Source organism: Eulemur rufifrons, chromosome 2 (assembly GCF_041146395.1).
Source record: "Eulemur rufifrons isolate Redbay chromosome 2, OSU_ERuf_1, whole genome shotgun sequence".
Lineage (NCBI taxonomy): Eukaryota > Metazoa > Chordata > Mammalia > Primates > Lemuridae > Eulemur > Eulemur rufifrons.
In genome coordinates, this window is record NC_090984.1 from 88,875,114 (window position 1) to 88,902,114 (window position 27,001).

The following is a 27,001-nucleotide window of genomic DNA, read 5'->3' on the forward strand; positions in this document are numbered from 1 at the left end:
TCAGAAAGAACTGGCTGTTCTCGGGTTTCCTCAGGATGTGGCAGGATGGGATGGGGTGAGGGAGTGGGCCTGGGTCAGGGTAAGATTCTAAACTTTGTAATTTAAGGGTTCCCTACTTTCTTGCTACTCTAAGAGACTGTTTCCTTCAAATAAAGGCCCTCTTTGGTGTAGCCAAGATCTCTTCTTCCTCTTCAAACCTCATCAAGTTCAGGAAGGCATCTGCCACTGTACTACCACCCTCGTTCTCCTCAGCCTCTCTACCAATGGCTGCCTCTGAGAAACATGCCCTTGCCTTTCAAGGAAATACTATCACCTTGAGAAGGTGTGTTTTTTGTTGTGTTTTTGCAGACCTGCCACCTCTGGGAACCCTCCGTGCCTTTTCTCTCCACCTCCCCCAGCATCCACGTGCTCTCCCATCCCAGGATGGTTTTTGGCAATTCCAAGTCAGCATGATACCCACTTTTTAAGGAGGATTTCTTTTTTTTTTTTTTTCTTTGAGATCCTGATTTCAATTTTTATTCTTTTTTTTTTTTTAAGGAGGATTTCTGAGACTGACTTTACTAATCTCCTTTCCCCCTTGTTACTCTCCCCAGCTATTCCTGTGCCAGCTCCAAAGCCTTCCTGTGAAGCTCCACCTGTGTCCAAGCCAGTTGCCAGCAGTTCTACACAATTTATGTATCTCACACACTTCATAAAAAATACATATATTTAAACTGAAAACATATTTCTCATTGATTTATTTCTTCTTCAGGAAAAGTAAAAGAAAGATTCAGAATGAAATTATAGCCCTGTTCATACTGGAAGATTTGTTTTACATTTAACTAATTAGAATAGCATGAAATATTATTCCCCCTCCCCCCATATGGTCATCCAAAATAAAACTTACCTCATACTTGGTTAACTCTTGTATTAGCTTTTTTTCTTTGATAACAAATTTCTGCTCGTCTTCTTTTAATTCTGTTGTCAGTTTTTCAATCTCTACCACAAATTCTTGGATCTCCTTTTCTCTCAAACTGGTCTAATTAGAGAAAAATGAGGATTTGTCATTTTTTCTTACAGTGACCAGTCTTACATTTTCAAACAGCCAGGTAAATGAATATCTCTCTGCATGAGACTCGTTTCTGATTTCAGGCTATAGGATTTCTCAATAACCACTGAAAGGGATTATTTTCCTCTGCAGAAATTAAGATTTTCATGAAACAATATCTATAAATGACATGAGGAATAGTAGGGGTGCAAGATAGTGGTTGGGCAGAGGGTAAATACAGGAGCTAAATAAATGATGCTTGGGCTCATATTTTTTGAGGAACTTCCCCTAAACACTAACTTCCAATAAGTTTCTTGTTACATGCTTCAAAAGCATATTCTGGAGAGACTTGCTACTTTATTTGATAAATCTCTCTCGTTAATATACAGCAAATGAATACATTTCTTAAGAAAATTAAATAATTCCCTCTAAATGTGAAGTCAGCAGAAAGGAAAATATCTTCTAATAAGATAGGATTTAATTAAATAATGAAGGAGAATTTCTGATATGCAATGTAGGAGACTAATTCTAAGTTCCTTGGGTTTTTTTTTTTTTTTTTACCTCTTCAAGTAATTCAGTTCGTCTCATTTCTGCTCTCTTAAGTCCTGCCATAATATCTTCTATTTCAGCCTTCATCTTAACTGTCCAACGTGCATGCTTTTTTCTCAAACAAGCTACTCTCCACTGATTTATAACACTAGAGATTAGAAAAGTAATTACCATTAAATTCACACAGCAGTTTACAAAAAAGATAAAGAAATTCAAAGCAAAATAAGTCCTACTGTGATTACACAAAATTGTGTTACTAGTGATGCAGACTATGCACATTAACTGGAAAAAAAAAAGACAAAACAGTAACTGCCTCCATGCCATCTCTGCAAGTTGCTTCAGAGTAAGAAGTTATGCCTGTATATCCAATAAATACCACAGTGAACAAGCCACATTTGGCAGCTTGCCAAAGGGTAAAGGGTAGAAATGATGAAGGCTCAGGGACAGATGAAAAAAGAAGAGGCTCGTGCAAAAATATAATAAAATTACCTAAATTACCTAATGTGCTAATAAGAGATTTCAAGCCTCTGGGCTCTCAAATTTTTCTCACCACAACATAAAAAAGCTACATGTTTGGAAAATGGTCAAAACGTGCAATTGGAGTTTTATAAATAATAACATTAATGAAAATAATAACAACAACAACAATAAAATACAGCTTAGTATTAGCAAGTGCTTTTTAGGGACACTGATCTAAAAACAGTATTTTACATGGATCATCTCATTTACATTCAAAACTACTTTATAATCTAGGTACTACTATCATTCCCCACTTTATAGGGATAGGAGCAAAGAAAAATTACTAATAACTTAAGTTTGGTTACAAAGCTAGTAAGGGCAGAACAACCAAAGTAGCCCATCTGAAAAGCCTGTAGTCGTCACCACTCTCCTCTCTCGCCACCCATGTCACCTCCCCTACTGGTTCATACAGAAGCCTGGATGAGGAAAAGGCATTGCAAAAATCTTGGCAATTTTCCTCTTTGGTGACTTCACTCAATTGAAATGAAAAACTTTGATTCTGCTCAATGTCCAAAAATCAAACTAACAAACACATCCAGGTCTGAGAGAACTCACACACAATTTAATTTAGGAAAATCATTCCCTCGGACTCTACTAACCAATAAGTACTCTGCATTGTTCATTAAGATAACATATATGATAACAAATAAACTTTTTTTTTTTTTTTTACCATCTCTGAGTTTCTTTTTCCAGGTTATTACTCAAGATTTTTATTTGTTTCCGAAATATTTCCTTTGTTGCTCTAAAAACAAGAAAAACATATTGGATTTTGTATTTCTGGTAGAATATACAAGAGACTCTTTATGTGTAATTCTTACTCTCAATAAGGTGATGGCCTCATTAGAAGGCAAAACAAACCTGTGAAACAACAAAAGATTTTAGTGGCAGCCTGATAGACAATTGCAATTCTGTGGCAGTGCAAACTGATTTTGCAAGCATTGAGGTGGATAGCCAAGGAAAGAGAAGAGATCGTGGGGAGGAAGGGTTACTGGAGGTTAATGTTAAACAGAGGAAGGAATGTGGATTGTCAGAAGAGAGGTGCAATCTTACCAAGAAAAGGATGAAACAATTTGTAAAGTCAGAGGAAAAGTGCAGTGAGTCAGGACTCTGTTATAACATGCGGTAGTCTTGCTGTCCACAGAGGACATGAAGGGAAGAATAACACTACGACACAAGAGGAATTAAGGTCAACAAATTGTTGAGGAACCCCGGATTCTAGATTGAGTTCTCATTTGATACGATATATGATTCAGAAAACCAGTACGGATTCTTGAACTAGGGAAAAGTAGTAATTGCAGATGGAAGATTTTCTTGTGGTAGGATGGATGGAAATATGAAGGTTCTTATACAGGTCACGAACGTCTTTATTTTTATTTTCCTTTTTTTCCCTATTAAATGCTCCATGCACAGAAATGAACTGAAAACCATGTAAGTAAAATGCTGCTTTATATCTTTTGAAAGATAAAAATATTCATAAATGAAACTTCTAATATGAAATACTATTAAAGTTTGAAGGCTAGAAATACTTATAAGCGAAACTTGGAATATGAAACACTGTTGAACTAGAAACACAACTGTGCTCATGTTTCTTTCTCTATTTGAAATCATAGTATGGGCTCTCGATTTCCGACTAAAATCAATCTAATATCCTCCCCTGTACCTCTGAGGTTCTTCACAATTTGCTACAACCTACTGATTTTGTTTATTTACATATTAATATAATCCACGAAGAACTTGAACCAGTTTAAAATAAAGCAATGATAATACAAAAAGTCCTAAATGGAAAACAATACTGGGCCACAAATTTTGCTTTGAGCTTCCTGGTGACCAGAGAAATGATGATAAGATAATTCATAAAATTTTCATTATTCTTGAGGAAAATAAAACCTGATTCAACCGAATTCCATTTTCCCACTCTTTCATAGAGAGTAGTTCATAATTTTATGTCTGAAAATGACATAATGAGAAATAGATGTCTAGATATATTATTTAATAACATGAGGAAAACCAACCATAGGACCTACACTTTCCAGATTCCTATTGGCATGTGCTCAAATTTTCCTCACTCCTTATCATAGTTTTATAAGCTGGTGCTTCACTGTCTTATATTCAAATCATGTCTCTCCTTGTGTGCAGTGATATTATTCCTTCATTTGATGAGTGAACAGGAAAATCTGACTTGCTTTAAAGTCTAGTTCAAGTTTTAAATCTTTATGCAACAAAGAAGGACTCCTTGATTTCGCTTTCTTTCATCCCTCTCTGGCTGTATTCACATTCTATTTTTCACAGTCATGCCTGGTTCATTAATTGTGAGAGTCCTGTTAAAGGACGTTAACTTCAAAAATTGTTTGTAATATAAGAAACAGAAAAAATGCAAATGTCCATCAATAGACTGCTGGTTAAATAAAATATAGTATAATCTGTAAAAGGAACACTATGCAGCTGGAGAAAAGAATGAGGAAAGATGTTCCATATATATAATTTTCCCCCTTTATTTTGAAATAGTTTCAAACTCAACAGATAAATGTAAAAAATAGTACAAAGAATTCCCATATACCTTTCACCAACTTCTCCAGATGTTACCATTTTATATTATTTGTTTTATCCTTCTCCTGGGTATAATTTTAAGTGGAAAAAATCCAGTTATAGAAGGGTACAATTTTTTGATATACACATACATATAATTATATATTAATGTATTTGAAAGCATGTATAACAAACTGTTAACAGCGATTATCTCTGTGGAGAGATGGAAAGATTAGGGTAACTTTTACTGTCTAAGTTATATATTTCTATATTTGAATTTTAAAATCAGGCACAGGCATTACTTTTTTAATCAGAAGAAGAAGGTAAAATTTAAAGTGATTTAGAATGTCAGAAATGAACATCATAGTGGGTGAGTGTTGTGACCATGTTCAGACACATTCTTGTCACTGGACCCCCAGTTGGTTCATTCCTCTGGTCCAATAACTTCTATAGAATTCAGCACCTGTCTATCCTGTCAATGAAAAATTCAATGAAAATGACTTTTCTAGACTGTGAAACAGAAAGAGCTGATTATAAACTTCCTTTCTGTAGCATATTAGAAACTGACATAGATTTATTATCATTTATTACAAATTAAATGCAGAGAAAAGATTAAAAATTTTAAAGGCAACAAATATACCGATAAAGATCCTCGAGTGTGCTAAATCCATCTTCCATATTTTTGATGTCTACTCTTCTTTGTGACAGGAAGTTTTCTTTTTCAGAAATAAATTGCAGTTGTTTCTGATTTCTACCATGAAAAAGCAGAGTTATCATTTGTTGAAGATTGATATAATCATTTTTAATTCCTCAGTATAAGAAAATGTACAAACACAAACAAGAACTTATTTTATTTTATTTTTTAAGGGACAAGGTCTCACTCTGTTGTCCAGGTTGAAGTACAGTGGCATGATAATAGTTCACTGTAGCTTCAAACTCCGGGGCTCAAGTAGTCCTTCTGCCTCAGCCTCCCAAATACGTGGGACTATAGGCACCCCACCACACCAGGCTCAGATTTTAATTTTTTTTGTAGAGAACTGGGTCTCGCTGGGTTGTCCAAGCTGGTCTCAAACTCCTGGCCTCAAGTGATCCCCCTGCCTTGGCCTCCCAAAGTGCTGGGATTATAGACATGAGTCACTGCACTTGGCCACAAATAATAATTTAAAAAGTAGCTTGGAGAGTTCAGATCATAAACTATTTACCAAATAAAGTAGTAAAAATAAAAACAAAGTATTTTTGCTAGTGGCAGCTAAATCTAAATTTATGTGTAAGATTTTCAGAAAATGGATGAAAATTCCTGAGCCACTGAAAGAACATTAACTGCAATAGGAACCACAAAACAAGAACAGTTCTATAGTAGTACTCCATCTCTCTGAGTGGGTGTGTCTCTCTTGATGCATTTATCAATGCTATCATGTTCTTCTGTGAAAGGTGGAGGTGGTCAGATCAACTTTGCTTACTGTCTATACCTCTCACTAGCAGTGTGATCTTGGGCAAGAAACTTCACCTGTGGATAAGCCTCAATTTCACCATCCATAAAATGGACATTATCATACCCTGCTCACCAGATGGAAGGATTAAACAAGATGTAAAGTGCTTGACCCAGTGCGTGGACTGAGGAGGCATTTTTTTTAAAGTAGTTATTTTTTGTCTCAATTTGCAGGAGAGAATAAGGAGCCTTAAAGAAGTTTACAGTTTTGTTCAAATACCCAGACACTGATAGGAACCTGCCTGTAAGAGAAAGTATTTTATCTAAGTGACATTTCTTTAAAATGGCTATGGACTGAACTGTGTCTCCCCCTCTCCTCCAGAATTTATATGTTGAAACCCTAACCCTCAACAAGATGAAGAAATGAAAAGATTGGGGTAACTTTTACTCGCTAAATTATACATTTCTATATTTGAATTTTAAAATCAGGTACAAGCATTGGCTTTTTTTTAAATCAGAAAAAATTAAAATAAAAATTAAGGTGATTTAGAATGGCAGAAATGAACATCATAGGGGGTGAGTGTTGTGATAATGTTCAAGCACATTATAGAATTGGGGCCTTTGGGAAGAATTAGGTTTGGATGAAGTCATGAGGGTGAGCCCCTCATGATGGGATTAGTGCCCTGAGGAGAAAAGCCACCAGAGAGCCTGCCTGCTCTCTCTCTACGATGGGAGGACACAGAGAGAAAGTGGCCATCTGCAAGTCAGGAAGAGGGCCTGACCGTGCTGGCACCGTGATCTCAGACTTCCACCCTCCAGAACTGTGAGGAAATAAATTTCTGTGGGGTAAGCCAGCCAGTCTATGGTATTTGGCTATGGCAGCCTGAGCTGACTAAGACAAAACCCAACAAGGATAATGAACTTTTTAGTGTTATGGTTATTTGCCATCAGCACATTTTATGATTCAAACTGATAACTTAGTATTGATCTGAGGAAGTTTTTGCTTGAAGAATATGAACAGTATTATTCTCAGTAGGATGTTCAATTGTATGAGATGAAATGATTGCAGTATGTCTCTGTAGCTTACATGTTACAACAATGAACATAAACTCAGCTTCCTATAAGTCGGCCTGTCCACTGTAATAACATTTTAATGTGATTTAACTTTGAGTGTGGAAATGGATTATTATTTACATAATTTCATGCTTGCAATATTATTTTATAATGTTTATTAAGAAAACATTGGTGAATTCCCACTATCTGCTAAGCAATGTATGAGGCCCCGGGGACATAGTGCTTAGTGTGACAGAGTGACTGCCCCGATCTCTTTGCAGTCCACTGGGGCAAAAGGATTTGTGCCCAGTTGATTACAAGGCAGTGAGTGATGAAAAGGAATGACATCAGAAGGTGGTTGTTTCAGCAGGATCATTCTGGTGGAAGGGAGGTAGACAAGTTGGGGTGATAAAGAGAAGATGGGAAGAACTTTGAGAGGCAAGCCAAACCAAAGATGCTGAAAGTGGTGAAAAGAATGGACTTGGAGAGGAGGATAGGACATAGTTGAGAAATATTTGGGAGGTGGAATTAGCAAGCCTAGGTGACCGAATGGAGTCCAATAGATGGTAAAAGATAAGGAATTTCCTTGAATAACTTTCCAGTCTCTGGGTTAGGGAATTGTGTCAATGACCAGACCCTTCTCTGAAAAAGGGAATACAGGTACGGAGCCAGTTTCTGATGAAGGCAACTCTTATAGTTTCTCTGGATAGTCTCACAGGGGAAAAGCATAATTATTTTTTCAACAATCTGATTTAGAAGTAAAATACTGCATTTAGTTTTTATGGATTTGATCTGATCCTAGTAAGGAAAGCATTACTTAGTATTACAGAGGCAGATGAGGGGTGTGTTTATTTATTATTTCATAAAGAATATTTCATTGTTGTCAATAGATTTTAAAATTAGGATAAGGTTAAGTGGAGAGTCACTACTTTGACAGCAAGAAAAGCACACCATAACTATGGCATGTTGATTCACATATGGGTTATGGGTAGAAACATACTCATTTTGGACCTTCCGTTTCTGTGAAAAGACTTTATCCTCCTCATTTAAGACAATCTTATATTGCCTGACAAGAGTATCCATTTTCTGTTGTAGCTCTTTGTTTTCTTGTCGAACTTTGAATAGTTTTTCAGCCATCTAGAGAAAAACAAAAGAATTTAGTGAGAGGACTTGCTTCACGGTTCCTTTGAGGGCAGTCAGTCAGCATCAGGGGGGCAACTCTCTGCAGTGGTCCCCAACCTTTTTGGCACCAGGGGCCGGTTTTGTAGAAGACAGTTTTTCCACAGATGGGGTGGGGAAGGGGAGGTGGGTGGTGAGCTCAGGCGGTGATGCCAGCTATGAGGAGCGGCTGTAAATACAGATGAAGCTTTGCTCGCCTGTGACTCACTTCCTGCTGTGCACCCGGCCTTCCTAATTTTTCATGGAAGACAATTTTAGATAATTTTTCCACAGATGGGGGTGGGGGTGTGGGTTGCAGTGGCAGAGCTCTGTGGCCTGGTCCCTAACAGGCCACAGACTGGTACCAGTCTGCAGGCAAGGGGCTGGGGACCACAGCTCTAGAGCACTGGGTACATTGCTTAGCACACAATGAACTATGCCAAAAATGTCAAGTGATTTGATTCTACAGCAAATATGCAATTGTACATTTTTGGGCCTCTTCTGTTAGTTATGAAAAATGTGTAAAAAGGTAGTAAACATGGATATAAAACCATGGAGTAATAATCCACATCAAAATAAGAAATGGAATTAATAAATTGTGATCATTCAGCAATATCTCTATGTCCTTGTCCCAGAATATAAACTATACTAGCTAGGGAAAAGAAAATATAATATCCATAGAAGCTGTTGCTCAAAACCTCTTGAGTAGATATTATACTTGCTTCTTGTTAAATATTTTTATTTGAGGAAAAAAATAGTACTCATTCTGCATGAGGTAAGAATTTTGTGCTTATTACATTGCTTCAAGTGAGGTAAGCCAGGTTTAGTAGGAACGGTGGGCTGAGTAGTTCAAAATGAGCTTCTGGCTGAGGACCACTAAAATAGCCGGATGAAAAAAAAAAAAACTTTTTAGAAGTGTTGAAGAACTAACACAATAGTCAGGAATTACTAGGCCTAATTCTAACCGAAAGCAAGAATCCAGAGTGGTAAGGCTAGCACTTAAAACTCCTCTGCCCAGAGGACATTTACTAAAATGGAGGAAACCACTTGGAAAATGAGTTTTGGTTTTCTTGCATAGCAAAGGGGACAAAAGCCAACATGTAGAGCTCATCCAGGTATGGAGCCCAGATAAACCTCTCACCACTCAATAGTCTGAGACCCAAGGAGCTTTACCCTCTTGATAAGGGTAAATAAGGGTAAAAGCTAATAAGTGATGGTCCAGCCTAACTTTGATCACCAGAGAACCTTAAGGTGAATTAAGGTGGTTTGGGACTGGGAACATCCCACACATCTGACAGAAGTGAATACAAATTCTGCTCCTGGGGAAGATACCATCATCTTGGGTCTCAAATTGGTTTTACAAACATTTTCTCAAGTACAATGTCCAGCTTACAGTTTTCTACCAGGAATAGAATGAAATAAGACAGCATGAATAAAAAACTGGCAGAAACATCAGACTAAAGAAATGGACTACAGACTCACAAAGACATTAGATATTGAAATTATCAAACAGTGAACTATACAAGTACAATGCTTATTATGATCAAAGAAATATTAGGCATACTTGAAAATTATGACAGGGAATTAGAAATAGTAATGAGTGACATAGCAGACTTGAAAAGGTACCAAATAATTACCAATTGAAAAATACAATAACCAAAATTGAGAGCTCAAATAAGACCATTCTGTCTAGAATTAAGCATGGGAAGATAAAAAGTAGAAAATACAGAAAGGGAAAATACATATATATATGTAATATATATTATATTATAACACATATATAATATAGTAGTACAAATAACTGCATACATATAATTGAAGTCTCAGAAAGAGAGGAGAGTTAATAGGACTGTGAACAGATAATGGCTGAAATATTTAAATAACTTATGAAATATAGCAATTTGCAGATTTAAAAAGCCAAATAAATCCCAAGGAGGATAACTAAAAAGAAAAATTTGGATACATCATAGTGAACCTGAACAACTAAGGCAAAGAGAACAAAGAAGACCTACAATAAGTGAGACATACGCCATCTTCATGGACTGGAAGCCTTAATATTATATAAATGTGAAATCCTCTTCAAATGGATTCATAGATTTAATATAATCCCAGTCAAAATCCAAACAGGGTTTTTGGCAGCACTTGATAAACTGATAAAAATTCAAAGGGCCAATAATAGCTGAAGCAATCTTGAAGAGCAAACTTGAAGGATTTATACCACTAGCTATAAAGATTTATTTTAAAGTCACTAATTATGACAATTTCGTTTTTGTGCGAGGAGAGATAAATAGTACAAATGAACAGAACATAGAGTCCACAATCCACACATATATTTAGGACATATTTATGATCCACACAATTCATGACAATAGTGTGACTGCAATATAGAGGAGAAAAGGATTGTCTTTTCACTAAATGGTGCTGGTTAGTTGGACAACCTTATGGCAAAATATGAATCTTGACCACTATATCTCACAACATATTCACACACAAAAATTTGATATGGCTCATAGTCTTTTTTTTTTTTTTTTTTTGAGACAGAGTCTCACTCTGTTGCCCAGGCTAGAGTGAGTGCCGTGGCGTCAGCCTAGCTCACAGCAACCTCAAACTCCTGGGCTCAAGCGATCCTCCTGTCTCAGCCTCCTGAGTAGCTGGGACTACAGGCATGCGCCACCATGCCCGGCTAATTTTTTTTCTATATATATTTTTAGCTGTCCATATAATTTCTTTCTATTTTTAGTAGAGATGGGATCTCGCTCTTGCTCAGGCTGGTTATGGCTCATAGTCTTAAATGTGAAAGGTCAAACAATAAGGCTTCTAGAAAATAAAGGAAGATAATATCCTTATGACATAGGACACAAAAAGTGTTAACCAGAAAGGAAAAGATTGATAAGCTGGACTTCATTAAAATTAATAAATTGCATTCATCAAAAAGATAGGTATGCACATAAATACCATACATTTATAGTTTATGCATTGTTCTATATATGTATAGTATTTCATAATAAAAACGTTAGATACAGCAATCCCACTAATGTGTATATATTCAAAGGAAATGAAATCAGCATAGCAAAGAGAAACTTGCACTGCCATGTTCCTTGTAGCACTGTTCACAATAGCTAAACTATGACTCAACCTAAGTGTCCATCAACAGATTAATGGATAAAGAAAATGTAGTATATGTACATAATGGAATATTATTCAGCCTTAAAAAAAGAAATCTTGTTATTTGTGACAACACAGATGAACCTGGAGGACATTATATTAAATGAAATAATTCAGGCACAGAAAGACAAATATTGCATATCACTTATATGTGGAATCTAAAAAAGTTGAACTCAGAGAAGTAGAGAGTAAAATGGTTACTGGGGCAGGCAGGGGTTGGGGGAGATGTTGGAAGAAAAAAGTTAAAGTATAGTTAGAATAGAGTTTAATATAATCTTTGAGTTTTCCTCCAATAACTCATGAGAATTATGATTGGATGTCACTAAGAGACCATAGTCTCTACCCTAGTGAAAATAATAAATGAGTCAGAGCCCCACTTCCTTTGAAGTGATCACTCACTTGTACCCATGACTTTTGAATGAAGGCTGTGGATTACAGGGGAATCCCTCTATACATGCCCCTTTGACCAAGTGAGCCATGCAATTTTTTAGGGGGCCTAGACTGTTCAGAAAAATCATATGGGCTAGAAAATGTGAAGCTATTATCTGAAGGTTGTCTAACAGCTCCTACAATAGGGAATAAATGGAAAGAAAAAATATTTTTGCTTAAAAAATGAAAGGCAAGTTTAAAACCAACCAACCAAACAACCAACTTTGTCTGGTTTTTGTCTTTTGGTATCCTTGCAACTAAAAGAATCAGAGTAGGCCTAGCCCAGAGGGGAAGATATCCCTAATGCTGACAGCTCACAAAACCAAAAATGGAAGAGAATTTAATTGGTACAAATCATTCTTCTGGAAGGGAACTGCCTTTCATATCCTTGCTGTGCCTCAGGGAATGGGAGAAGTCTTGGAGGAGGGAGATGTTATGCTTTGTAACATAGGGAGAAGAATTTGGATGTGCAGTGGTCAGGTATCTTAGAGCAAGAGGATGGATGAAGAACTACAAGAGAAAGAAAAGGTGGTGAATAAGATGGCTTTGTGCTCTGCAATGGGATCCTCTTCATGACCACTAACATTTTCAACAAAGTTTGCAACATATCATGAAATGCTTAGTGTTACTAAATTTGTTTTAGAAACTAGTAAAAGGGATGAATTTCACATCCTAGTTGACTTGGCACAAAACAGAGATAGAAGGTGTACCTGACACTACAAGTCCTGAACTATTGAAATTAAGTATGTGTATATGGGGGTGAGGGAGAGATACCAAGGACATTTCTCCCTTAATGCAAGGGGCAAGAAAAATGTCAGTTATGTCTGGGGTGCATGTGTATTGTATGTATGCAGAAATAAATGGGGTCATATTATATATACTATTTTATAATATAGTATTTGTCACTCAATAACATATTGTAAACAATACTACTTCTTATTTAACCAAGGCCCTTTTGTTGGATTTCAGCTGTATGGTATTTCTTGTCTCCCATCCACCCTCCAATTTTTCACCATCTTAATGAATGCTTCACTGAATATCTTATGGCTAAATCTTATGACATGATATTTCTTTTATCCTAAGTTTAAAAAAGTGTCTAGAGAATTCTCCTGGGGGTTAAATCAGACTCAAATATTTCTAAATAATTATTTTGAATATTATATTACAATATAATATTTAGAGTAGTATTAAGTGCAGAATAGGTTGCTACACTTCATAGGTACCACAGAACAGCAGGAAGGTCATAATTTCTCTAATATTTCACATGAAAAATGTCCATTAATCCATTAATCATCGATATTTATAATGTACCATACCCACATGAAAAGTTACTATACAAAAACAATTCATCTTCACATGGACAAACTTTGTCCTTTCATATATTTAAAGAACTTTGGGAGGAGATAAAATCTTTACATTAATTATTGGAAATGATCATGATTATTCTTAGTCAATTAAAAATCTACTTTTGAGACCGGGCGCGGTGGCTCATGCCTGTAATCCTAGCACTCTGGGAGGCCGAGGCGGGTGGATCGCTCGAAGTCAGGAGTTTGAGACCAGCCTGAGCAAGAGCAAGACCCTGTCTCTACTAAAAATAGAAAGAAATTATCTGGACAACTAAAAATATATGTAGAAAAAAAAAATTAGCTGGGCATGGTGGCGCATGCCTGTAGTCCCAGCTACTTGGGAGGCTGAGGCAGAGGATCGCTTAAGCCCAGGAGTTTGAGGTTGCTGTGAGCTAGGCTGACGCCACGGCACTTACTCTAGCCCAGGCAACAGAGTGGGACTCTGTCTCAAAAAAAAAATATCTACTTTTGAAAAATTCTACATTTCTCATGCATTTTAAATATTAACTACAAATAAAATCTAATTATTATTAATATCTACAAGTCATCATTTCTGTCTTCTTACCTGCTTTATCTTGTTCAGGAGTTCATTTTTTTCATTATTAGATATATCATCCAGTTTTTCCTTATTGGTTGTAAAAAATAACCTATGAACAAAGGAAACCAAACAGATTCATATTAGAACATATTTTCCAGCAAAGCCGTATTTACTTATGACATCAAAAACTCTATCTCCCCACTAAATATATTTACTTTTATATTTATTAAAGAAACAATTTTACTCTTTTGAATTGATGAATTAATACTTTATTTATTTATTTATTTATCCACTTAAGAAGGGTTAGGCAACACCTAAAACAGTCCGCCAGATTTGTTTCAGGTACTAGGGATACAGTGCAGGCAAAGTCCCTACCTTCATGGAAATTATGTTCTAGTGAAGTAGTCAGAATATGAGCAAGGTATCAAAAATAAGTAATATATTTCAGATAGTGTTAAGTGCTCCAGAGAACACAAAGCAGGGTAAAGTATAGAGAGATCTTAAAGCAAGAATGCTGCTTTAGACATGTGGTCAGGGAAGACCTCTTTGGGATGACCTGTGAAAGACCCGAATGCTCTGTTGATTATTCCTTTTGTGTGCATTTTTCAGAGTTTTAATTGTGATATTAATTGAACTTTCCTATTTTTTAATCTAACATTGAGTGTAAAAATTATTGCCTATTTTATGAACTAATGATGGTAGATTAGCATTGTTCTCTGAAAATATTGTTTTAGAGGACATAATTTTAATCACAATACTTTCAAATTTATGTAGAAATGAGCCATGCAACATTACTTATCCCTTGAGAATCTGCTCAGCCCACAATCTATCTCTTAAACTGTTAGTGAACCATTGGGGTGAGCCCCTGAAGCCATGTTACAAGATTCTATTTTTTGTTTAGAGGTGATTGTATTAGAAACAAAGCTGAACCTAACACATTCTGATACGAAATCTGGGAATTCTCCTGGCAGAGAGTGTGTTGGTCAATTTCTAATGATGGCTGTACCCATGTCAGGTCAATTCAGAGGGTTTGGCATAGCCATACTTTGCCATGCGCTCACCAAGAAGAGAATACTGTATGCAGATAAAGAGAGAAGAATGAAACACTTTCACAAAAGGAAGCGGAGACTGAGCCTTTGGATGGATGGAAGACTTCCTTCAGTTTATGGTTCAAGTCCCACATGTAGCAGCAGTTTTTGCCTTAAGGCTTCCCTGTGTTTTCTCAGTAAACTCAGTCCCTCTTGAGTAAGAACAACTCTAACAGCACGGCTAGGAGGGTTGCAGCCTTATGGTATGTCTCACTAATGTCTTTCTCCACAGGCATTTTTGTTTGTAGGGAGACAGGAACTGAAATGAGAATAATGTGTACATTCTAAAGAGTCCCTCTCCTCTCCCAAGCTGTCATCCTCAGTTTTTTCTCTTGATCATCTGAAAGACTGGCTAATTTCAAAATGAAGAGGTGCTTCTATAAAGCCATCACATGAGTTTAGAAAACTAAGAGAATATAGTTTTCGTCTAATATTAAAGATATTTAAAAAAATGAAAGTAGGCCGGGCGCGGTGGCTCACGCCTGTAATCCTAGCACTCTGGGAGGCCGAGGTGGGCGGATCGTTTGAGCTCAGGAGTTCGAGACCAGCCTGAGCAAGAGCGAGACCCCATCTCTACTAAAAAATAGAAAGAAATTATATGGACAGCTAAAAATATATATAGAAAAAATTAGCCGGGCATGGTGGTGCATGCCTGTAGTCCCAACTACTTGGGAGGCTGAGACAGGAGGATCCCTTGAGCCCAGGAGTTTGAGGTTGCTGTGAGCTAGGCTGACGCCACGGCACTCACTCTAGCCTGGGCAACAAAGTGAGACTCTGTCTCAAAAAAAAAAAATAAAAAAATGAAAGTAACATATTAACATCTAGAAATACTTCAGCAAAAATAAAGTATTAACACTTACACTTTATCCTCCAGGATCTTGCAGGCGTTCCTTAGCTCATCAACCTGAGATTCCCAAATCCTTATTCCTTCGTGTAGTCGTGCTATCTCTAGATTGTGATCACTAATAATCTATTAAAAATTCAATAAAAATATGCCATACCATCACCACCAAATGATTCATAACAGCGGTTCAATTCCACTAAATATTCACGAATCACTCACTCAACTTTTACATTGGGGCTATCCCTAGGTGAAAATTAAAGCAATCAGTATAATTGTTTCTTCATAAAATAAACTTGGAAAGAAATAATTCTGAAATCATAAGAAAAACTCAAAATTTGGAAGGGGGGATGACGAAATATAGCAGTAAGAATGTGAAAACTATAAAAAAAAATCTTTTGAGACAAGAATTCATTTTGTCTACCACTTTAAAAAAATGAAATAAATCCATATTTTCACAATTATCTTCAAAGTATTACCCCAGGATACTAAAATGAGTATTATTTAAGACCCAAATTGGGTCTTCTGTCTCAATTGGTAGCTATGTTCATGCTGAAAAGAATTTTTTTCTTAATATTTAAGCAATATTTAGGAAATGGAACAATTGGGTACTGTGAAAAAATGTTAGCATGATTTAAAAGGAGGAAAAATTGATGGAGAAAATTCACAGTGAAGCAGATATTTTTGCAATGCAATTTTGAGATGAAGAAAAGGGAAGTCAAACTTATTAGCCTTAGGTTTACATTTCAGCTTGTGAAGGAGAATAGAGTTACCATGGACAGATCATTTAATGCCATCTAACCCTGGACATCAACATGAGGGCAGAGAAACACTTCTGGGAGTGTAGAAGTGCTCTCAGCCATGCCAGACAAGAAAGGTAGGTGAAAGCTACTCAAAATGGTTTCTTTCTCTAGAGCACCCATAGTTAGTTCCAGAGTCAACAGGGGTCCAAAATCCTAGAACTGCTATAAAAATTAGCAGAATGTTGGAAGGCCTTGATGAAGTGTCAGGACTAGGGCTACATGCTAACGGCCTGTTAGGTCTGACATCTGTTATCTCTGGCCCTCAGTGCTCCCTGCCCTGGACATGTGGGCAGCCTTGAGAATCACACACTATTATTCTTTTTTGCTAACATCACATCAGCTTGACCTGGCTGCAGAAACTTCTAAACTAAAGGTACCAAATGAAAGTTAATCTGGTCTTAGTCTATAGTCAAAATGTTGTTTTCTAATCTCAGCCAATAACAACAACTACTACTTTGTATAAGCACTGAGCTACCAGTTTTACAGGCATGACCTCATTTAATCTCCACAAAAAGCCTCTGCAGTAGGCAATATTATTACCCCGATTTTAGAGGGGAGGAAACTTCGGGCTGGTAAAGCCAAGATTTGACCCCAGGTATGTGTGGCACTCAAGTTTGTGCTTCATACCCTATTCTCTACTGATTGGGAGTGGGATGGGTAGTTTGGCTTTGGGGAAGAGGGGAAGGACCTGGAGGTGAGTTATGCCTGCCACCTTCAAGCCTGTCTAATTTGGCCTTGGAGATCTTGGAGTACAGGCTAAGGAACATATGTTTTACTTTCTCAAGCTATGTTGGCGGGGTGCTTGATTTATGATTTATGGAGCCAAAACTGGAAATATGAGCTTGGACATGCAGATAAAATATGTTTTATATAACCTCTAATTCTCCTCTAAGCCTAGTCTGATCTAAGCTTCCTTACTATGTTGAAATTCAAAAACAGATAGTGATCTTTTTAAATGCACATATTTTGAAGAAATATTTGATTTTACTAATGTTTCATAATTGGATGTCAATAATAGAAACACTGTAATTAAAATGAGCAGAATCACCCCATATAAAGTATTCAGTATAACTATCTCACCAGTATAGTTTTGCATGTGATTTTCAATACCCATACAACAAATACAATAAAAACTCATTAATTTAACTAACTGTGATAAAAGATTAACAGGCATTTCTCTTTTGATTAACATAGAAGTAGTATTAACATTAACCACTTCAATTATAGTTACTTCCACAAGCTTCAGTTTTCTCATCTTTAAAATAAGGATGGATATTCCTCACAAAATACTTATCAAAGTATTAGCTTTTGATAAATGTTATTAAAATTTTTTATAGTACAGAGCTCTGACATATTTTCTAATTCAAATAGACAATGGTGTCCTTTCCATGTTAATGTTACTGTATCCAATATTAATAGAGAGGCTAAACTATATTATTCCACATTCAGAATTAAGGGATCAGCCTACGGTTATTCATTTTGTTATGTACAATAAATCAGTCTCATGGAAATGTTATATATATCAATATATTTGGTTAGTTCTATATGTGTTATTTTGATCAACTTTTTCACAGTATTTTGGCCCATCAAATGCAATTTGTACCTAACTCATTCCAAACTTCCTTCTTCCCACCACATTCCTGAAGAAGAATAAAACACAATTGTACCATAACACTTTAAAGGAAGTATCAGAAAATGTTAACATGCCCAAAATATTCCCCCAGAATGGCATGAAGATGAATTGAAATCCAGGTTAGGCATAGTTTATTATTCTTACCACTGTGCTGGTAGTAATTGTTTCTTTCATTTTTGATACTTTAGCTACTGTTTTATCCAATTCTTTCTTTCTTTGTAAAGTCTCCTTTCTTTTAAGTTCACAGTTTCTTTTACATTTCTCAATCTATAGTGACAAACATATAGTAATCATTATAATGACAATCTATAGTATTAAACTGATAAAAAACCTCATGAGGACAACAAAGTCTAGGGAATCTTTTTTTTAATTTGTCAACCTAATTCATATTTAATCTACATATACCATATCCAATCTAGTAAGTATACCAACAAATAAAAAAGCCACCAAAACCAGGGTTTGCCTATTTTTCAGTATTACAGAACAAAAATGGTGAACAAAGGCTAAACTGTAATTATAAAATATTGAAATAGTAAATATTTAAGAGCAATAACAATGATCATTAATAACAAATTATATGAAAATTTCCATTGTAGTGATTTACTAACAAAGCACATAGCTATGGTTACCAGATTTACAGCATACTAAGCAAGGAAAGTCAAATGAAAAAACGAAGAATTGTCTGGGAACCTAAATTCACATTATTTAATGGGAAATAAAATCAACTAAAGACAGAGTAAACAAAATCATTGGAGATAGGGCAGCTTATAATCCTGGACAACTTCTTACCATTTTGTCAAGATATCACTTATCGGTCCTGTGTTTAAGGTGAAATAAAAATGTAGAGATGCATCTCTAATTTTATTTGGGAGGAAAAAATTGCAATGTGGGGCATACATGCAGAATGAGTAGTCTTCAGGATGTCTGAAGAACAGAGAGAAGGGTAGGGGTTTTATAAAAAAGAGAAATGTTATGTACTGCTCTCTGAGAAAGTTCATGAGCCCTAGGAGCAAGGTTCTGGGGAACTGGCAAGTTCCATCTTTAGACGATGGTGGTGGACAAAATTAGTCCTAGAGTTGCAGCAAGTTATCTCAACAGCTACAGATAAAACTGATTTCAGGTCACAATAGGCAGTTTCAGTAGCCAGGTTTGCAGAGAATTACATTTTGGGAGCAATGTTTTATGTTCTCCAAGTGCTTTTTCCCCCTTTTTTGATCCTTGGTGTCCTGAGATTTCCATTTCATTGTGATAACGATGTATCCAAGTAAAGTCTAGCTCAGTGAGAAGAGCCCCATCCTATTTTTGAGACATAGATTTCAAATGATTCAAGCACTGTAGCCCAGGCCAACAGCTGGCTTCCACCCCAGAAAAGGTCCAGGGAGCTTAGTTTTTACAAATTCTGTTCAGCAGCTACAGACTGCACAAAGAGACTCTGCTGTAGTCCGAATGTGTCCCCCCAAATTCATATGTTAAAATTTAATCACCAATGTGATAACATTAAGAGGTGAGGCCTTTAGGAGGTGATTAATTATGAGGGCAGAACCCTCCTGAATGGGATTAGCAACATTATAAATGGGCTGGAGGGAATTAGCGAGGCCCTTTTTTTTGCCTTCTACTGTGTGTCTCCTCCAGAGGATGCATCCTTCGAGGTGCCATCTTAGAAGCAGAGACCAGCCCTTCACGAGACACGGAGCCCACTGGCACCTTGATCTGGGACTTCCTAGCCTCCAGAACCGTGAGACATACATTTCGATTATTTATAAATTATCCAGTTTCAGGTATTTTGTTATAGCAGCCGAAACAGAGTAAGATAGACTCTTTGCCAGCTACTTCACAAAATGCCTGTTACAAGGATGATTAGGACTGGGTTCTGTGTTCTCAGGGAGAACAGCATATGGTTTTAGTGTAAAACCATTTCTGAAGGGGTAGGCACTTTTCAGAATAAAGAAACTCAGACCCAATTGAAATTTCCAAATAGCCCAAGTTTTATCATGGAATCAATTGTCATAAGAACCAAATGGCCACTGCCAGATTGTACTCCTTTAAATTTTCATTGAGACTCAAGAAAAGCAATTTAATAAATGTTCTTTTCTTCCCTTCCCCTTCTCTTTCTCTTCCTTTTTTCTTTTTCTATTTAATATGCCAGTGCTTTGAGCCCAAGTCAATTTCCTGCATTTATAACCTGAGGTGATGCCGATTCCCACCGTGGCGAGGGCAGCACCAGGAGGCCTACAGCAGTTCCCACCCTGAGTGAGGCACAGAGGGAGAATGCAGCCTGTTGCCGGGCCACCAAACACGCAGGCAGCCCCACCTCTTCTGAGCCAGCAGGAGCAGAACAAGGAAGAAATGCTCATAGGCCATCTGACATGAATCTTCATTGACATGGCATAGCATAGTCCAGTCCCAACAGGGGCAGATAAAAGATGCAGTAGTCATCCCTACCCCATACCCACAGAATTTGCTGGTTTCCAAACATTCTCTCTAGGGCCCTCAGCTCTGCCCAGCTCTCTGTAGTCTGCTGCGCTCTCGGATGCACGCAGAAGGAGCAGCGGCCGGGCAGGGCCCTGCCCGAACTCCCCGGTCCTGTCCATACAGACATAGCTTCAGGACTGTCAACGGCAGCCAGCTAAGATGGTGGCCTACTCCTTTTCCCTATATGGCGGCATATAATCAAGGGGCCACCCCAGTGTTGCAATCCTGTCACACGTTCTTTCCCATGGACCGAGATGCTGCTACACAATCAAATGTCTTCCTCAAGAGGCTCCAAGTGTCCTGAGTCTCCTGCTCTATTGCCATCCCAATGTTCACAGAAGATACCACAGAGAGCACTTGTCAGCCTTGAGGACAAATAAATTATTTCCCATTTCCAGTATAGATTCTATACAATTCTGTATTTTAAAGAATAAGTCACGCCACTTACCTCTGTAGTCAACTGTTGTTTTCTTAGCAGATATTCTGCTTTTTGTTTTTCTATTAGCTTTTCTGTCTCTCGAATACATGCCTTTTGCAATTCTATGTCCTCTCTTTCCAAGTATATTTGGGTAAAAGTCTCATTTATATAAACAGTGGAAGTGGCTTTTTCCTCCATCGTTTGGTTGAGTGACAGGACAAACTTCTTGTGCTGCCAGGATAGCTCTTCCTGCTTCATACTGGGAGGAAAGAATAGCTCACAGCATGAAAAGCATGGCTCCTAGGAGAGGAATAAGGTCTGTTTGGTGAGATGAGCCCTCATCAAGAGGGAAAGTGGAAGGGAGACTTATTCCACAGCTGTGTTTGTGATTGCCTAAACTTGGTTGAGATGAGGACAGAAGGAAACACCAAACAAGTGTCAACCTTGCGATTTTTACCACCGCAAAAATGTCCCGCGGCCCTGCCTCGTGCCTGCCCCGCCCCACCCCAGATAGTAATCACAGGATAGCTTGGTCTAAAGTACAGAATGATCCAAAAGTGGTTTGGAACAGGTAAGTGAGATCTGGCCAGATGAATGTTTTGGTATGTATCATCGCCCCGTCTATCATATCGTCCAGAGATATGTAGCTGAGCTAGCTTTCTTCTGGACAGAAATTAAGGAAAGAAAGGCTGAGTCCATCTTTACTGTTTAGGGGATGCTTGAAACCTGATTTGAGCACTCTTAGTCTTCCTGCTACACCCAAATCTGAGTTCAAGAGGAAGTTATTGGCCTTACACACCCATTGCTGGCCACATCCACCTGAGGAACACCTACAGATTGGGAGAAACATCCACCTCAGGGCTAACAATAAATGATTTACAGGAGGGACAATTAGTTCCATTGTTCTATTTTCCTTTTTAAAAGCTCCTGCCTTGTAAAGACCCTTTCCGTTTTTCTAGTCCCCAGGGCTAGAGACTTTAATTCTGGGGCATTGTGTCTGAAGGTTGAAGGAAAATGGAAACATACTGTTTGGGAGTTTATTTTGCAGAGGTCCAACTCCACAGCAGAGATGCAATAGAAAGCAGCCTAGTTGAGATAATGAGTACTTTGTGTGGGTAACAACGGAAGCCCTGTAAGAATGAATCAACCTAAGGTTTGAAGAGCCTCAGGGAAGGAAAGCAAAACAAGTCAAATTGAAAAACCTAATTAGGTGTGTCACGTTGGGTTGAGAAGAAGAGAGTATTCACGAGCAGAATGTGGTGCCTAAAGAAAACACACCCAAAGAGCTGCGGTGTATCTAGTTTTTGAGGATCATCCAGGAGAAGAGATGTGCTGACCACCTGTCAGACCTTGTGGGCACCTTGATATGCATCTTTCTTTGAAAAATGGATGCAACCAGTGACTGCAGCTTGGTGATGCTAGCTGACCAAGCAACCTCCTGTTTGTCATTTGCCTTTCCATAAAGGATTGTCTACAGCAGTGGTTCCAGTGCTGAGAATGAGCAACATTAGCATCACGTGAGAACTTGTTAGGAATATAAATTCTTGTCTCTACCCTATCACTCCTGCCCCCCAGACCTACTAAATCAGAAATTCTGGAGGCAGGTGTCAATAATTTGTGTTTTAACAAGACTTCCAGGTGAGTCTGATGCATGCTCAAGTTTGAGAATCACTAGTCTATAGGGTTGTCATATTGCTGACCAGTTGATATGAATATCCAGCCTGGGTATTATTTTTCTTGTTATTAGTTTAGAAATAGTCTGGCTTATGTAGCAGTCTCTGGTGGTTGTGGCTAGCATGCACCATGCACAAATCTGCATTGTGAATCCCCAGTAGAGGTTAGAGTATGTAGTATTTCTCAAACTTATGTGATCATGGACTTTCTTTTTCATGGAGCCTCTCTCAGGACAGGTATTCTGAGGACCTGGTTTGGAAAACGTGTCTCTAGGTCTCTACCTGTCTCCTGACGCTTTGATATCTTGTGCACCAAGCAACCCTCTGATTATTTTAGCTTCCCAAGATGATTTTATTTTCCCAATGATGAGGGCTTTTTGAACACTTCTCTCTGGAAAACCAACATTCTGATATTTGCGCATTAGTCTTACAAAATAGCTCACAGAGCTGAGTTATCCTTTAAGGGTTTTGCTGTATTTTCTTTTTCTTTCAGAATATATCTCTTCCTCTTATGAGCTGGGTAAGTCAAGTGTTGTGATCCCACTTTACAGATGGAGAAAATGAGGCCCACATCGTAAAGTGCTGGTCTGAGGCAATAGAGCTCAGGAATAAAGAAAAGAAAACTAACAGGTATAAGATCCTGAGTTATAGGTAATTACATATATTGTCTCATTTAATTACAGATAAAATCTGGAATCCTCTCCTGGGAATCAGCCCCATCCTCAGCCCTCCAGTAGATTATAAGTATGACTGAATATCTCCAACTATTACATATGCAATAGATGTGCTTTGATATTATAGTTACAATACAATTCCAGCAAGATTTCTTGCTTTGGTGGTGGGGGTTTGCAAACTTAATTCTACAAAAATGGAAACTAAAACCACTGTGGCCTCTATCTTTGGAGGCAGCATTCAAGGTAGTGTGTGATTTACAAGCAAACAATAGTTGCTGCTGGCAAGCTGGGTTGTCTCTGAAATTTTACAGGTCTCCTGGCTACAGTGGTTCAAGATTTTCTGCCCTCTTTCCCTCTGCAGCCATCACCACTCCCCACCCACCCATCAGCCCGGATCATCTCCTCCACCTCTCAACTTGCCCTGCACCAGTTCAGATCAGCGGTCAATCTGACAATTTTTCCATTCCAGCCACACCCTTACACCTTCAAGTTACTGAATAAAAATATACCTACCCTAGAGCTTCATTAATTTCTTTCAGACCAATTATTTCATTCTTCAGAAACTCCATTTCATTATTCATCCTTGTAATTCTCATTTGAATTTCATTTATCTCAAGAAGATTTAATTTGCGAGCATCTCTGACACATTCTTAAAAGTGGAAATGTTACTAAATTATTTAAGAGCACAATTGTAGATATTGACTTTTCAAATCATGAAAGGAAAAGGTCTTTCTCTGAAATATTCTTTTAAGTGTTTCTGTATCAGCCACCTCCTACTTACTCCTTTTGGCCCTCTAGATCTTTCCTACTAATCATTTCTCTTGCTTCTGCTGCTGCTATGGTGACCAGCTTTCTATGGGCTCTTAACAAATTCACACATGTGCAGTCTGACAGCCCCTGATTCCTGCCTGTTCCAGGCACTTCTCACCTCCTGCCCAGGACTTCCTGTCACCTCTATCAGGGGGCTCCTTTAGATACCCACACCCATGCATGTGTAACCTGGAAGTGCAGGAGGTAGAGCAAACATTGCACCAGTGATAGACAGGGGCCAGCGCATAAGATTTTCCCCTTTCTCACACTGATGGGTGGCAGTGTGAGAAGAGGTAACACCATGTCTTGGGGGCATGTTCTCATAATTAATTAGTGTCAGTTAGCAGCAACCAACATCATAATACACCCCATATTGGTTCTTCCTTCTTCCCTGCTTTGATCTCCTTATCCCACCTTCCTCTTTGGACTATACTTCTTAAAATAATAATGCAAAAACCATTGCCTCAGACTCTGCTTTCTGGGGAAGCCAACGTGTTAAAGAGCTAATTATTCATCAACAAATAATATATCAGTGTAATCACATAAGACTTCAGAGAGGCCGGGCGCGGTGGCTCACGCCTGTAATCCTAGCACTCTGGGAGGCCGAGGCGGGTGGATTGCTCAAGGTCAGGAGTTCGAGACCAGCCTGAGCGAGACCCCGTCTCTACTAAAAATAGAAAGACATTATATGGACAACTAAAAATCTATATAGAAAAAATTAGCCGGGCATAGTGGCGCATGTCTGTAGTCCCAGCTACTCGGGAGGCTGAGGCAGTAGGATCGCTTAAGCCGAGGAGTCTGAGGTTGCTGTGAGCTAAGCTGACGCCACGGCACTCACTCTAGCCTGGGCAACAAAGTGAGACTCTGTCTCAACAAAAAAAAAAAAAAAAAAAAAAAAAAAAGACTTCAGAGGATGACCTAAGTGCATGGCAAATTGATGGTCAATATGCAAGAATTTTCGAACACTGCTGTTTAGAAAGGAGCTGGACTATGACTCATTTCTACACAAAAAATTTCCTAGAAACTAGCTGGTAACTCCCCTGAGAGCCAAGCTGTGTTTTTTTTTTTTTTTTCTCCTTAGGCTACTATTAATAAAATAATTGCTCATTGTAGCAGGACTTCTCAAATTTTGTGTCTCAAATATGCAGCTACATCAGCTGAATCTTGTTAAAATGCAGATTCGGATGCATCAGCCTGGGGTGGGCCTAGAGATGCTGCATTTTCTCACAAGCTCTCAGGTGCTGCTTATGCTGCTGCTCCAAAGACCATACTTTGAGTAGCAAGGCTTTATGACATAAGGACAATTTAATTTACTTGGTTAAGTATTCAGCACGTAGCTAGGACCTTATAAGCTAGTATGATTTTTTTCCTTCTAAAATATTTTTCCTGATTGTAAAAATAACCCAGCCTGGAAAATAAAGAAAAAACCCAAAGAAAATAAAAACAAAAACACTTTTAATTCCACCTTTGGTGTAGATTCCTCTAAGTCTTATATTCTTTCTCTGCACAAGTAGTTTGTTGTATTTTCCCTATCAGAGCAGACTAAAAAATATATTGTTTTATAACCTACTGTATCAGCCAGGGTCCAATTAGGAGATAGAGATCTCACAGTGAATTGAACAGGGAAAGCTTACCATAAAGAGTTTTTAACCACAGCAAAGGATTAGGGTGATTAGAGGATTAGGGAATGGATAGTAAGAAGTAAAGAGAACTCTAAAGACCTCAGGAATAACTGGCGTGCAAGCAGCCACCATCGTTAGGGCTGAGAGAGAGGGAAAACTACACTTCATCGGAGAGGGCTGTGGCTCACTGGATGGCAAAGAAGTTCATGAAATGCTGGGGTGGTGGAACTTGCTGGAAATCTGCTCTCTGGGGTGTTGGGGGAAGCTGTTCGCAAGGAGGTGCCATCCTTCAGAACTCACTCAAAACTACCCAAGGGGGTCTGGAGGAGGCTCTTCATGGAGAAGTGTCTCACTGGTGGCACTCCACCGTGAGGCTACCCAAGGGGAACTGGGGGAAGCTGCTGGCACTGTGGACTGCTGGACACTGCGGGGCCCTGGCATGGCTCTCCTGGCATGCCACAGGCACTGCAAGAGTCTGGCAAGCTGAGCACACTGGACCTAGGAAGGGAACCCCCTTCTCCTCTGATATCCCTCCAAAGCCCTCTGCTGACAATGCTTAACATCACGCTGGTTGGTAAAGGTGAAGATTTGCAGGGCCCAACTTCCTTAACACACAGCAGACAATGATGTGTAGATTTAGAGCTGAGAGGCAATAAATGGATAACTGGAAAATCTACTATAGAAAAGAGGGTTTTTATACTAAATAAGATCACTGTTTCAAGTTGGGCACCCTGGGAAACAGATTCTAAAATTTATGTGTAGAAAATTTGTCGTGTAGTGTTCTCGGGGAACATCTCTGAGGAAAGAAAGGAACCAGGGCTGGGGAGAGGAGGAGGTTAAAGTGTGATGAGTTTTGGAGCTGTAATGACACTCTGGAGTTGTTCTACAATGAAGCAAGGGAGCCAGGCCTTTGTACCCTCTCGGTGACCAGTCACTGAATGTGGGTGGCAGGCACCTGGGGAAGGAACATAACCTGGGGTGAAGACTCTGTTTTTGGTTGAAGGCAATTTCTAGAGAAGAACTCAGGTGTGAGCATCAGCCAACATTTCCTGGCAGCTGTGGAGTGAAGGTGGACCCTTACCTTACATCAAATACAAAATGGAACTCAAAATGGATCAAAGACCTAAATGTAAGAGCTAAATCTACAAAACTCTTAGAAGAAAATATAGGGGAAAGCCTTAAGACATTGGATTTGGCAATGATATCTTGGATATGATACCCAAAGCAC

General features: G+C 38.2%; 1 protein-coding gene across 1 annotated transcript in view; it reads right to left on the reverse strand.

Annotated features, from left to right (window-relative positions):
• The window catches only part of CCDC175 (coiled-coil domain containing 175), a 54,581-nt gene that overhangs the window by 21,579 nt on the left and 6,001 nt on the right, over window positions 1-27,001 (reverse strand). Inside the window, exons 4-13 of the mRNA XM_069492873.1 lie at window positions 23,855-23,990; window positions 21,025-21,253; window positions 18,249-18,371; window positions 15,688-15,797; window positions 13,767-13,848; window positions 8,104-8,240; window positions 5,262-5,372; window positions 2,766-2,837; window positions 1,589-1,724; window positions 887-1,018 (exon numbers count right to left, since the gene is read on the reverse strand). Of these exons, the coding sequence (XP_069348974.1) occupies window positions 887-1,018; window positions 1,589-1,724; window positions 2,766-2,837; window positions 5,262-5,372; window positions 8,104-8,240; window positions 13,767-13,848; window positions 15,688-15,797; window positions 18,249-18,371; window positions 21,025-21,253; window positions 23,855-23,990 (1,268 nt within the window). The remainder of the gene's footprint in view (window positions 1-886; window positions 1,019-1,588; window positions 1,725-2,765; window positions 2,838-5,261; window positions 5,373-8,103; window positions 8,241-13,766; window positions 13,849-15,687; window positions 15,798-18,248; window positions 18,372-21,024; window positions 21,254-23,854; window positions 23,991-27,001) is intronic.